The 13,542-nt window shown below is 36.0% G+C and overlaps 2 protein-coding genes across 2 annotated transcripts in view; both read right to left on the bottom strand.

Annotated features, from left to right (window-relative positions):
• Nucleotides 1-4,564, bottom strand: part of jupb (junction plakoglobin b) — a 304,080-nt gene extending 299,516 nt beyond the window's left edge. Inside the window, exon 1 of the mRNA XM_087295315.1 lies at nucleotides 4,403-4,564. The gene's annotated coding sequence lies outside the window, so the exon portion shown is untranslated. The remainder of the gene's footprint in view (nucleotides 1-4,402) is intronic.
• A 4,233-nt stretch (nucleotides 4,565-8,797) lies between these two features.
• On the bottom strand, nucleotides 8,798-12,355 carry eif1 (eukaryotic translation initiation factor 1). The gene is made up of 4 exons (NM_199588.3): nucleotides 12,161-12,355; nucleotides 9,957-10,120; nucleotides 9,769-9,870; nucleotides 8,798-9,625 (listed from the first exon to the last, which is right to left on the bottom strand). Exons 1-4 carry the CDS (start codon nucleotides 12,189-12,191, stop codon nucleotides 9,581-9,583), a joined length of 342 nt encoding a protein of 113 aa, NP_955882.1. The 5' UTR covers nucleotides 12,192-12,355; the 3' UTR covers nucleotides 8,798-9,580.
• Nucleotides 12,356-13,542: the final 1,187 nt, after the last annotated feature.

The raw sequence follows: 13,542 nt of genomic DNA, 5'->3' as shown, positions 1-13,542 counted from the left end.
AGTTGGATTGTGCCATAGAGGGTAAGCTATTTATATGCCAGACTTTGTAAGCAGTAAAACAAAACACTTCATTATTGAGCGAATGGATCTGCTCATGCATTAAACCTTGTAAACATACCATTTAAAGAACGAGCCAAATTCCACCCTAATGCATTGGTCCTCAACCACTGGGACGCGGACCGGTAAGTGGATCAATTGGTACCGGGCCGCACAAGAAATTATTAATTATTATACGAGTCTCGATGATCTTTTATTTTGGAAAAATATCTGTATTATCTCGCTTTCATCTCAGTCACGTGATCGCCCAAATTTAACCCACAAGCAACAAAATGAGTAATGCCGAGTTCAGACTGCATGATTTTCAAAGTAGTTGTGTCACAGATGTTTTCACACTGCATGACTATCTGGGCTAGCGTTTCGTCGCTGCTTTGTTTACACTGCAAGATGGATTGGCGACAGGGACTTTCACATTGCATGACTTTACTATAGAAAGAATCGCCGACAACTTCCAAACGTCCAAACTACGTCTCACAGCCAAAAACACGTCGTATATCTTTTGTTATTAACTACATAATGAGAAAGAAGCCTTTCATGGGGTAGAACATGTACATGTTTGCTCACCTGGGTTTAAAGGGAATTAGCCATTTCTCCTCAACGTTGATAATAAACTAATTTCTTTCTGTATGAAACGTCAAACAGACAAGGTTGCTCCTGAGTCCTGTCAAACTTCCACTAGTTTTTCCTAAATTTCATGAGTCCAAATAAACCAAAAAAGAGCGCTTTTAACTTCTCCCCCAGCCTCCCGCTGGCCTGCAGCAAGTATACACACACACACACACGCAAGTGAATGCCGCTCTCTCATTGGCTGTAGGCGATCGCTGATGTTATTTTCAGTCAAACTCAATTCACACGGCATGATTTGAATCGCCGACAGCTCCAGATATTTAGCATGCCAAATATCTTACAGGCATCGGCGACTCATCGGCGATTCTCTCAGATCGCGTCTTTGATACTGTGTGATTGTCACTCACGTGCACGAGCAGCGATTTGCCTGTAATTTCAGGCATTTGTCGGCGATTTCTCAAAACCTGTCGGCGAGCCAAATCCGGGGCTAAAATCACGCAGTCTGAACTAGGCATTAGAAACAGGCGTCTTTAGAAATTTTCTTTGCTACGGAGAAAACACCCAGTAAAGGACCAACAAACTGCCAAGGAATGGATCCACAACCCATTTGTCAACAAATCAGGTGAATTCATCATGTCCTTGCAAGAAGATGAACTGCTGGAGGACGCAAATCATGGCGGTCTTTTAAGGGCTGTTTGCATATCGCGTCTTTTCTAGAGTTTGCATAAGTTCATTATATTCAATAGTGTGGCTTGCGCTAACAAATGGCATGAAGCGTAAATCGCCTTCCAGACACACACAGTTGAATGAATGCCGTGAATGCTTGTCACTGCGAGTCACGTGACAAGAGTTGACCGATCAGCTTCAGCTTGTATGGAATATACACATTTCAGTAGAATTATCTCAGATAATCACAGAACCCCCAAACACAGCAGCGCTTTGCAGTTTTCTCCAAAAATAAAACTCAGTTACTATTTGTGAGAAGTAACTAGTAACTATAACTAGTTACCCTTTTAAAGAAACGTGCCCAACACTACTGAGTTCAAAACTACATCTCATTTTATCATGAGATTAGATTTATTATTTATTATTAACATCTATTCACGTCACACCAAAAATTAAGCTTAATTAAGCTCTAAAATACTCTGCATAGTACAATCACAAACCAGCAGATGAAAAAAAAACATATTCTACACAGTAACAATGACGTTTCATCTTGAAACCAACTCGGTTTTGTTGCCATGGCACTAAGAGGCTTTCCTCTGTTGGTTTCACCATCCGTCATCTGGGCCGAGCACCAGCTCTCCGGATGAGAGAAGGATCCAAAACTATGACAAAATTATGCACAAGCTTCCTGGATGTTGCACTTCTTGAGGCAGCAAACATTCAACTCAAGACATTTCCCACACTCAAACCTTGTTTTTATTTCGCTGACATCCGTTTAATTTCGAGAGGCGAGGCAATGTGAACATTAAAGGCCCGTCTCGTCTCCTCATGCGTAACAGAAAGAAATCAGATAGACTTCGGGAAGAAGCTTCTCCCTTTGATCCATGGATTTGCAAATGTTTAATTGCGGCATGTTGATAGCAGTCATTATACTGTACTTGTGATTCCTGAAAAGAGGACACCAACACAGCCATTCACACACTGGAAACTAAGAGGCTGCTCTCTATGAAACTGTAATTTTGCGTACACGGTATTCATCAATTTACACATTATGGCAATTCTATAAAGGGTAAACAACAATCTGCAAAAGGGATTAAATGTCATGTTTTTTCTTGTGAAAGAGACTCATTGGGTTATTAATTATTAAAATTATTAAACTGTCATTGCATGCGCCACAAAAATGTTTTTGCAATCTGCATTTTTGTTTTTCTGTCTTTAAAGAACTTCGATTTGTGTGGTTTAGTTGACGTTCTTGCGTCCTCGTGTAACGTCATCATCAAACCCGTGAAAGTTCCTTGATGTGTTCTTGATATCGAGAATGCTTGGATGCAGACTTAAGCGCAAAAACTCGCTTGAGAAGTCCCAGAAGTCATTGCGGCTGAATAAAGGAGGTGGAAAGTGCAGCATGCTATACTTGTTTATTTTTCAAGTTTAGAGATATAACTTATTTATCTCAGTAGTTTCCCTAAATGGGATAGTGAAATTAACATATTAATTTCTTAATAAAGGCATTATTAAGGCACATTAAGGGTGCTTATTTGCTGAAATTTGTATTAAAATCTGTTTTTTTCATAGTGCAAGAAATGTTTGTACGTATTTTCAGTACGTTTTCACATTCTCACCCTGTTATACTTGTTTATTTTTAGTTTTTGTCTTACGCACTTTCTGGAACCGTTCTTCACTGAACTTGAACCCTGTTGTCATGGTGAACTCCTCTCTGCATCTCAAGTTTGCCGACATTCAAGGTGAGCTACTGGTCAAACTGGTAACAGCAGGAAAACTGTCCATACGGAAGTAAGCGGTGAGCTGGTAAGCTCGAAAAGGAACATCGTCATACCGCCCTGTAGCATTTGTTTTAAAGACGAAATGCAGCCATACGTACTTCTGGTTCATAATTTGTGACCTCCAGAAATGTATATTGGAGTACGTTTTCAGAATGAGCCTATCTTGAAAATATTACATTAAGCTTTGTATAACTTAATAAAAGGTATAAAGGTAAATGGCATTAGTAGCAGCCCAAGTACAGTAAGGTATCGGTAAGGTTTTTGTGCATGTTACATATATTGAAATGAGGGACAAGAAAAAATCTGTGTTAATGTTGAAGTGTTTAACTAATTAAGCATTAAAAATGCGTGAAGGTCATGTGACCATCAGGAAGAACGCACCATATCATTTCTCACTGGACGCGTTCTGTGTTCTACGGTCTCCTACGTTCTTCCGAGGTAAACTGGCAAGACCGCTCTTCACAATAATATCCGTTCTCAGCGTTCTTTGAATAGAGAAACAGCCATTGTTTCATTATATTCAGTATTGAACTTTATGTATTTTAAAATTTATTTCAAATATTAATTTAATACTTGCACTTTTGTCTTTTTCATTATTTATTTATTCTTGTTTTCCATCAGTTTGAAATTGTTAATGCAAATAGCATTTTGCCAAAATCCATTTGAGAGTAGGCACATAAAATGTCCCTATTAAATTTATATTATTTAGTGGTTTATTTAATTCAAACCATTTCTGCCATTTAAGCAAAATATATACATGTTAAAAAGATGTCACTTAATTGCAAATGTGTTTTAAATATTATTATTTGACGCAATTTTATGAGGTGACCTAAATAGTAAAGTCAAGATTTTTCTAAAATATGATGTTAAAAATCTGCACATATTTAATTTGTAGAAAACTTAGTGGCTTAATAACCATTAACAAACTTCAAAAGAAATACATTTTGGTAGTTATCATCAGACTTACGTTGGTAAAGTCCGTGAAAGCAAAAATATTAATAATAGTGATGCTTAACATTATTAGCACATACATTTCTGTCCTCTAAGGCCTATGTGTAACTTTTATAAATGTAGCCCATTTCAAACAAGACTAAAGACTTTCTATAATGTTTAAACAATGTTGGTCATGACGTCTAACGTTAAATTAACCACTTTAGTGTAAAACGAGGGTAATACCGAATACACTTATATATCCGCAATTATGAACACAGGCTCCACTAAGTAAATATAGTCCATTAAAGAAACACAATCATCGTACTGACGAAATTATAACAATTAAATTAGACTAAATAATGTTGCCATTTTTCAATCTGGAATCCACTTCTCACCTCAACTCCGCTTTTTTGTTGTTCCAGACTTTAGTTCAAGTCTCTCGAGTCCATTATATCCATTAAAAGCATTTCAAATTCACGACGAAATTCCAATTTGCATTTTTGTTGTGGCCGCGGAGGGATACACCAAAGTAGACGAAAGTAGCGCCAGCCGCAGGTGAGTAGGCAGGCCCAGACGTTGATTGTTTAGGATTTTTTCTTCTTATTTTCTATTTCTTTTTTTATTTAGCATTTGTAAATAACATTTACATAAATAAAATAGGCATCGAAAACATTCAAAGACCATACAAAATCCAAACAACTAAACCAATCACTGAATATTTTACAAACATTGCAATTTTACAAAGGACTGCGCAAGGATAAGATAAAATTAATAATTTGATCTCAACCCTTGCTCAGATCTGCTGTACACTCAATATTGTGGCATATTTTAAGGGATAGTTCACCCAAAAATTAAAATGCCGTCACAAATTTTCTGATGGTCCACTTGTTCCAGCCTGAGTTTCTTTCTTTTGTTGACCACAAAAGATTTACTGAATAATGCTGGAAAAAATGACTTCCATAGTATTTTTTGTTGTTCCTATGGATGTAAATGGCTGTTGGTTTCCAACTTTCGTGAGAAAATCGTTTTGTATTTAACAGAAGAATGAAAGTTTAGAACCACTTGAGGGTGAGTAAATGATGGGGATTTTTGGGGTGTGATCTATCCATTTAATGGCAAATTATATAAAGAACTTTAATTCAAATTATAGTTTTAGTAATCTTTTTTTCAATTTGCCTATTGTGTTATATTTATCTTTTTCTTCAGGTTCACTAAAGCTAATTTAATTAAATGATCAAATATCACTTGAAATGGGTTGTATTGTGAACAACAAGCATTCAAATCACTCTTCAGCAAGAATGTATAGTCCTAAGGCAGCGTTACAATAAATAGTGTCTGTTTGCCAAAAAAACGCTCCCACAGATCAATGCCAAGGCGACGATGGTAAGGAAAAACTCCCCGATGTTTACGCTGATGACAAACATTCGAAAGCAGCCAGACTCTCCTGAGAAATCCACCTCCTCAGGCTAACACATTTGGAAGCACACAAAAATGTTTCAATGTTTCTGAGCACATCCAGACACAGACAATTAATTATAATATCAACTAATTTGCAGCTTAATAAAATGTAATGATTGTAATAATGGCTTAATGGATGGTCTCTGGGTTTTTATAGCAGTACTGTGCAAACCTATACAATTGACTGGACTAATTGTATTTAACCTCCAGGTAAGTATCTTAGTTCAGCATGCTATGAATTTTATTTTAAATTTTATTAACTAAATAAAATAAGTTAAAGCATAATAAAAATATTTGTTGCCTGGAGTTTTTGTCATATATATTGCAATGTACTTAGGCTGCTACTAGTAATACGCAAAGTTTAATGTAATATTGTCAAAATAGACTCATTCTGAAAATGTAGCTGTATACATTTCTGGAGATTGCGAATTATGTATAGCCAGAGGTACGTATGGCTGCAATCCATCTTCAAAACGAATGCTACGAAGTGCAGTGCAGTTCCTTTTCGCATTTACCAGCTGACTGCTTATCTATATGGATGGCTTTCCCGCTGTTACCAGTTTGACCAGTAGTTCACCACATACGTCAGCGAACTTGAGACGCAGAGCAGAGTTGACCGCAAAAACAGGGTTTGAGTCTGGTGAAAAACAGTTCCAGAAAGCAGGTAAGACAAAAACAGAAGCCAAAAAATTAAATAAACAAGGAAATAACAGAGGGAGAATGTGGTAAAATCTGAAAACATGATAAAAATTCGATCAATCAGTCAGTTAGTTGACAGCAGGCTTTGGTGGATTTCTGCAAGAGCAGGCGTGAATGGTACTTGCGAGAGAAATTTGATATCGCAAAAAGCATACACAGCACATATTTGACGCTCTCCAGAAATGTATAGAGATGTACATTTTCAGGATGAGCCTCGGTTGAATATTTTAAGTCGGTTTGATTGATGTCAGTTAAGATGATTAGAAACATTCATTTGATTCAGCTGAAAAAATTGGAGTAACAAGAATTTTTTACAGTGTACGAACGATCTATATGCAGTCATACCGTATTGTTTAAGAATTGTCTAATAAACCTTAAATCCTTGACTATTTCTAACTAACATAACTAACAACCTAACCATGTCTTGGGACTTTTGTTTAAGCCATGTCTTTTGTTTAAGTTAATTTATTATATAAATTTAGGTAGATTAAACATAAAACTAAGTTACCACAAAAAAAACTCAGGAATTTTGTTAATTCAGTTCATTTAAAAAAAGGTAGTTTGAACAAACAATAAACGTCAATTTTTGTGACTGTACACTGTAAAAAAATGCTGGCTTTCACACAATTCCTTTATGTTGTCTCAACACAAATTTATTAAGTTAACAATCTTTTTACAAATTTAAGTGGATCACAAAAAAACAGAAGAATTGTGTTAAGCTCATTATTAAATAAGTAGTTTGAACAAACAGCAAATGTCATTTTTTGGGATAGTTCATTATATATATATATATATATATATATATATATATATATATATATATATATATATATATATATATATATATATATATATATATATATATATATATTTTTTTTTTTTTTTTACTTTTAGTTTACCTTACCTGGATTTATCACCAACAACATGTAATAATTGACCAGGGTGTTTCCTTGCCCTAAATTTACAATGCTGATTTTTTTTATTTTTTTTAATATGTAGAGCGACTGGTTTGTAAAACAGTTGGATGTTAGATGGATTTAAAGTTTGATTTATTTCCGATTGTAACATCTTGTTAGTGATTAGTCTGAGTGCTCCACTTCAATCTGCCTAAGAGAGACAGATATAGACGGTTTGGATTGGTGACATCATTTGCATATTAGAACACCACTATTAGTTAAATCAAGAAATTGGATTTCCTTATAATTATTTTCCTTGATGCATGGACAGACATTCAAACACACAAAAAGATTACACGTTTTAAAGAAACAAAAAATAGCTGGGAAGCAAATGATTTTAAATAACAATTAAATCCCCCATAAGGTTCTTTAATATAAGGGTTTTAAAGTTAAATTTAAGACCTTTGAAGAGCATTATGAATGAAAGTTCAGATTTACACAAAGCTAAACACTAAGGACATTTTCTAATGACCCTGCTAAACATTCAAACCAAATCTTTTTGTAAAGTAGATAATTAAACTATATTTGTAGATGGAGCTAATAAATAAACCCCTTTCTTTTACCTTTATTGAGATAAAAAGTGATTGAGTGCGTGTTGGACCGATTGTATCCCTTTTCATGGACATAGGAAAATTAGGACCCGTTTAAAATGATTTAAGACCTACAAGACAGTATTTCAGTGAATATAAGAGTTTTTAAGGGCTAAATAATTATTATGATGATGCTGTTCATTAATGACATGTTAACCCCGCGGTTAGCCTGATATATCTATACGGTTGTGCCCTCTGCTGTGGAAAAAAGAGAACAACCACAAAGTAATCGGTTTACAAATGCAGGCTGATGGACTTCTTTCTTTGTGGCTGAAATAATACTTTAAAATCGGTTAACATAGAAATAACCCGAATATTTTATTTAAAATAAGATACATTGGTGAGGAGCAGTGGTGTCAAAGTCAATTCCCGGAGGGCCGGAGCCCTGCAGAGTTTAGCTCCAACCCTGCTTCAACACACCTATTTGGAGGTTTCAAACGAGCCTGAAGTACTCAATTAGCCTAGTTTGATCAGGTCTGTTTAAGTAGTGTTGGAACTAAACTGTGCAGAGCTGCGGCCCTCCAGGAACTGGCTTTGACACCTGTGGTGAAGAGAAACCACTATTCACATAAAACTGTCAAGTCTTCCTTCAAAGAACCAAAAGTAATTCCAAAGTGTTTGTAATTTACAAACATTTTGAATTTAAAACCATCTCCAGCTTACTTTTGAGCATTGTATGTAAACCAGGGTTGTCCAAACTCTGTCCTGTAGGGTTGGGGTCCTACATACTTTAGTTTCAACCCAAATTAAACACGCCTGAACCAGCTAATCAAGCTCTATGTATACTAGAAACTTCCAGACAGGCAGGTGTGTTGATGGAAGTTGGAACTACACTATGCAGGACACCCTTGTTGTCCAATTGGCAAAATCATTTCCAAACCATTTCTACAAGACCATTTCATATTAGAAGCCAATTCTAAAACATTTCCTGCTATCTTACCTTTCATTTGGAGCAACTGGTTTAGCTGGACAAGTTTCATTGAAGAGAATTTCCACACTTTTTATTCAGGGAAGATGTACATACCTTGCCTGCAGCTATCTTTTTCACTTGCCAAACCAGTCACACACAAACAACAAAAAACAAAGGTAGCATTAAGAGCTACTTCTTTACTTTTGTAATGATCTATGAGTGCTTCTTGCGCAATAATCAGAGTAAGTAATTTCCATTGTTTATACATAAGTAAAAAATTAAAACATCCAAAGTATGGGATACCGTTTATTCCAGACCAGAAAACAAAATATGGTATTACAAGTTTAGAAAATTGAAATTATGCATATTGTGAAAAACAAGGATAAAAAAGGCAGTTAGAGATGCATAATGAGACGAGATGGGGTTGCCGTGATTCGTGCCCAAACGGCACACCAATGTAACCCTGAAGCAGGCTGGCCCACATCATAACTGAAAATGCAGATTAGTTTAAGGTGGTTCTTAAATATGAATCAAGAAAAATCAACACACAAACTGCCCCCATCCACACCCCCGGCCTGTCGAACGTAAAGATTGTGCAAAACGTGGCATCTGAAGGTTTATTGAAACACCTCATACAAAACAAAGAGAAAGAAAGTTACATGGAATTTGCGCTTGAGAGCGGCACAAGATGAACTAAAATAAAAAATAAAATACTAAAGGAAGGGACAGAAACGAAAATCATTTATCCCGCATTATTTGCCTTGTCGTCTGTCCATGCTCGAACAGGACTGGTCGTTTTGATAAGGGTGTCATACTAAAGAGTCTCAAATCAGAGGTAATCATTTTCAGCTTTTTTTTCCTTGAGGGGAGGCTGCTGAGGGGGAGGGGGGAACAGCAGCACAACAACAGGGAAGCTTGGGTTTAGAGTTGGGGAGGGAAGGGGTCAGTTCACATCCGCTTTTAGAACCCGTGGACTTTGAGCTGCTCCTCTTTGGCCAGTTCAATCTGCGGGATAAAAATGCATCGATTACATTAGCTACAACGAAAAACCTCATCAGATTATATACAAGTTCATAATGAATCAATGAAATGTATTGATTACTTCAGCTCCAATTATAATGCAATTAGGTTATGGATAAAATACTCACATCAGTAAGAAACTGGCAAATGTTCTTGCGCTGATCGCCTTGCAGCTGAATTACTTCACCATACTCAGGGTGCTCAATCACAGTCCCATTGCAGGCAAATTTCTGTGGATGCAAATGAGGATGTTAAAAATGGCCCACACTTGTAACCGTAAACCACTTTAGAGTGTCAATTATTTAACAGCGACAACCTTCTTGAAGGCCTTGACTAGCTTCTTTTTATCATAGTCATCGGCTATGCCCTGAACCGTGGTCAGAGTCTTCCGCCCGTTCCGCTGTTGAATTCTTATGTGGATGTAGTCCTCAGTCCCAGCTGGGAGCCGATCATCACCCTTAGTTGCATCAGCAAAGGGGTCTGCGCAGAAAATAAACAAGCATTGGCAACATTCGTGTCAAGTGTCATTTGCTGGAAACGGCTCAGAGTTAATCTGTAAACTAGGCCACATGAAATACTTTAAAGCGATAGCTCATGCCAAAATGAAACTGAAAATACTGTCATATACTTCACCCTTCGCTTGTTTCAAATCTAAAAATCCAAAAATATATTTGGAAGAAACCGCTGACTTTAATCGCAGAGTAAAAACAAATGCTATGGAAGTCAATGTGTGGAGGTTTTCACTTCAAATATTTTCTATTGCGTTCAACAGAATACTCATAAAGGTCTGAAATCACTTGAAGGCGAGTATAAACCAATCACTGAATATTTCACAAACATTGCAATTTTACAAAGGACTGCGCAAGGATAAGATAAAATTAATAATTTGATCTCAAACCTTGCTCAGATCTGCTGTACACTCAATATTGTGGCATATTTTAAGGGATAGTTCACCCAAAAATTAAAATGCCGTCACAAATTTTCTGATTGTCCACTTGTTCCAGCCTGAGTTTCTTTCTTTTGTTGACCACAAAAGATTTACTGAATAATGCTGGAAAAAATGACTTCCATAGTATTTTTTGTTGTTCCTATGGATGTAAATGGCTGTTGGTTTCCAACTTTCATGAGAAAATCGTTTTGTATTTAACAGAAGAATGAAAGTTTAGAACCACTTAAGGGTTAGTAAATGATGGGGATTTTTGGAGTGTGATCTATCCATTTAATGGCAAATTATATAAAGAACTTTAATTCAAATAATAGTTTTAGTAATCCTTTTTTCAATTTGCCTATTGTGTTATACACTGCAAAAAATGCTTTTCTTGCTTAGATTTTTTGTCTTATTTCTAGTCTAAATATCTAAAATTTCTTATATCAAGAAGCATTTTCTAGACAAGCAAAACTAATTGTCTTGTTTTGAGAAATAAAATGCCAATTTTAAGTGAGTTATTCCTTAAAACAAGTAAAATAATCTGCCAATGGGGTAAGCAAATTAATCTTGTTTTTTCTTTTGATTTAAGATTATTTTGCTTACCCCATTGGCAGATTATTTTGCTTGTTTTACGGACAAACTCACTTAATATTGGCATATTATTTCTCAAAACAAGACAGTATGTTTTGCTTGTCTAGAAAATTCTTCTTGATTTAGGAATTGTTAGATATTTCGGCTAATAACAAGACAAAAAATCCAAGTAAGAATAGCATTTTTTGCAGTGTAGTGAGTAATATTAATTTTTGGGTGAACTATCCCTTTAAATAACTAAATGGCATCGTGGCCTGATTATTTGTTCAATCCAAAATTCTCTCGAATAAATATTTGCAGCAGTATGCGCTTAGAAAAACATGTCGGGACAAAGCAAACCACAGTCTTCAACAACAGGGTAGAGTACAGATCTGATCTGGCTGTTCATTAACCGTTCGCGCACCAGGCTCGTTCGTTTTTGTTCAAACAGCTTTATCCGTTTTCCCTTTGGACTACAGACGAAATGGGTGGTTTCGGTTTTATAGGTAATTACCGTTTAGCTGACATCAATCCAAAAGCACAGAGGGATCGAGATGTCTCTCGCAGTCTAAAAATAAGCTGTCACCGAGCCGCGTCTTCCATTTTGTATCTCGTCCAGAAAAACAAGCTGGCGATCAAAATGGTTATGTTGGCCGTGGATGTGGAACACCATGTTTTTTAAGTGTATCTCGATTTAATCGAGATGCGAAACAAATTAAAACAAGCGAGACGAATTTTTGAGGTTTTTAAACCATAAATTCGCGCAATTAATCAACATTAGGACCAAACAAAACAAGAAAAAATGTAGGCCGAGCTGTTGTTCCTGACTACGATTTCCGATAGGAAATAAAATTAAATACGACACAAGTTTTAAAACATCAGTAAATGTGTTTGTGGTAAACATCATTATTTTTTAAATCGCACGATTTATTCCTTAAAAATCACCGTCAGCCTGTCGTTCACTGCCGCCCTTCCCCCATGCCATAAAATAATACGTTTCACAGAGAGATCTCTCGTCTTACCAAAAGTTTGGAGGTTCTGGATAGCGGACATACGATAAGATTCCCTTTCCTTTCGGACGACAACGGGTGGTCTCGCGGTTTTGATTTCTCGGTAATCTGGCCTGATTAATGAAGGGGTTTCTCGGCGCTCCAGTAGCGTTTGACGAGCTTACAAAATGGCGACAGTCGCTGGTGAGCACTTGAAAACAGCTCTGTGTAGCCCCGCCTTCAGCTGCCGGGGACATGACGTCACCCGAAACGCAAGGTTTCTCCTGATGTCTGACGTAACTGTTATGGGAAATGTTTGGGGATTTTAGGTCAAATATGGACGTTGATCAAATATTATTATTCAAGTTATAATGGAAACTAGAGTGCTAAAGTATTTACTATAATCATATTAGTACAATCTAAAGAACTTTTTAGGGTACAAACAGCATGTTTTATGTGAGTGACAAATTTAGAAACAGTCTGTTCTGACTAAACCAAAAACAAATACACCACAAAACAGATGTGTCAGAGTAGCAAAAATGTGTTATAAATAAACTTTTGATTTCAGCAAGACAAGTTTCCTGGAATGTATTGGTAATCAGGAAGAAACTGAATTGGTGCATCCAAAACTTTAAAAATTGTATGATAATAGTACACTAAGGCTCAAAAAGTTAAGGTAACTTAAAAAGTTTGTTGCAATCGGTTTCCTCAAATGGTTTAAGTTCAAAAACTAATCCATGAGTAGTGTGAAATTAATCTATTTGAGTGAAAGAAGCAATTTGAGCTCAGTAAAACCCAATAAATGAAGGAAACTCAACCCAAATGAGAACTGTAAAACCCAATAAGTTAAGGCAACTTAAATTATTTGAGGAAGCTGATTGCTACAAGCTATTGAGTTAAAAAAACTAATCTATATGAGTACTGTGAACTTGAAGTGATAAGGAATCTAATTCTTTCATTACCTTCAACACTCAAAACGTTTTTCAAATAAGTAGAATTACCTTTCAGTTAATTTTGAGTTAACTACACTCATTTCATTTGATAAAGTTGACAGTGTATGAACTACTATGAGGAGTTCAGAAATATTAACTATCTATATTAATTATCTCAACTCACATGCTGACCTTCACAAGTCTATAAAACTAGTGATTTCGAACACATATGTTCAATTTATTCTCTCATAACGTTGGTTTCTTTTGAGAAAATGTGTAAGTACACCCTTTAGCTATACAAGTGGAAACAGGGTCAGAAATGTTTTGCCTTTATACGCTTTCGACTACTTCCAGAGACAGTTGAAAACACAAATAACTGAACTGCTTTTTGTAGCGCAGACACTCATGTGGTCAAATGCATTCATACAGCTAGAATAATCTCCTCTAAAAAAAAAAGCCCCTAAAAAAAGTCAGGACAGTGGT

Source organism: Danio rerio, chromosome 19 (genome assembly GCF_052040795.2).
Source record: "Danio rerio strain M-AB ecotype USA chromosome 19, GRCz13ab, whole genome shotgun sequence".
NCBI classification, from domain to species: Eukaryota; Metazoa; Chordata; class Actinopteri; order Cypriniformes; family Danionidae; genus Danio; species Danio rerio.
This window is presented reverse-complemented; position numbering and strand designations above follow the sequence as displayed.

Coding starts and splice junctions, on each gene's coding strand:
- eif1 (NM_199588.3), bottom strand. CDS start 12,191: ATGTCCGCTATCCAGAACCTCCAAACTTTTG. Junction 10,121..12,160: donor CCAGAACCTCCAAACTTTTG/GTAAGACGAGAG, acceptor TTTTCTGCGCAG/ACCCCTTTGCTGATGCAACT. Junction 9,871..9,956: donor TAGTCAAGGCCTTCAAGAAG/GTTGTCGCTGTT, acceptor TTGCATCCACAG/AAATTTGCCTGCAATGGGAC.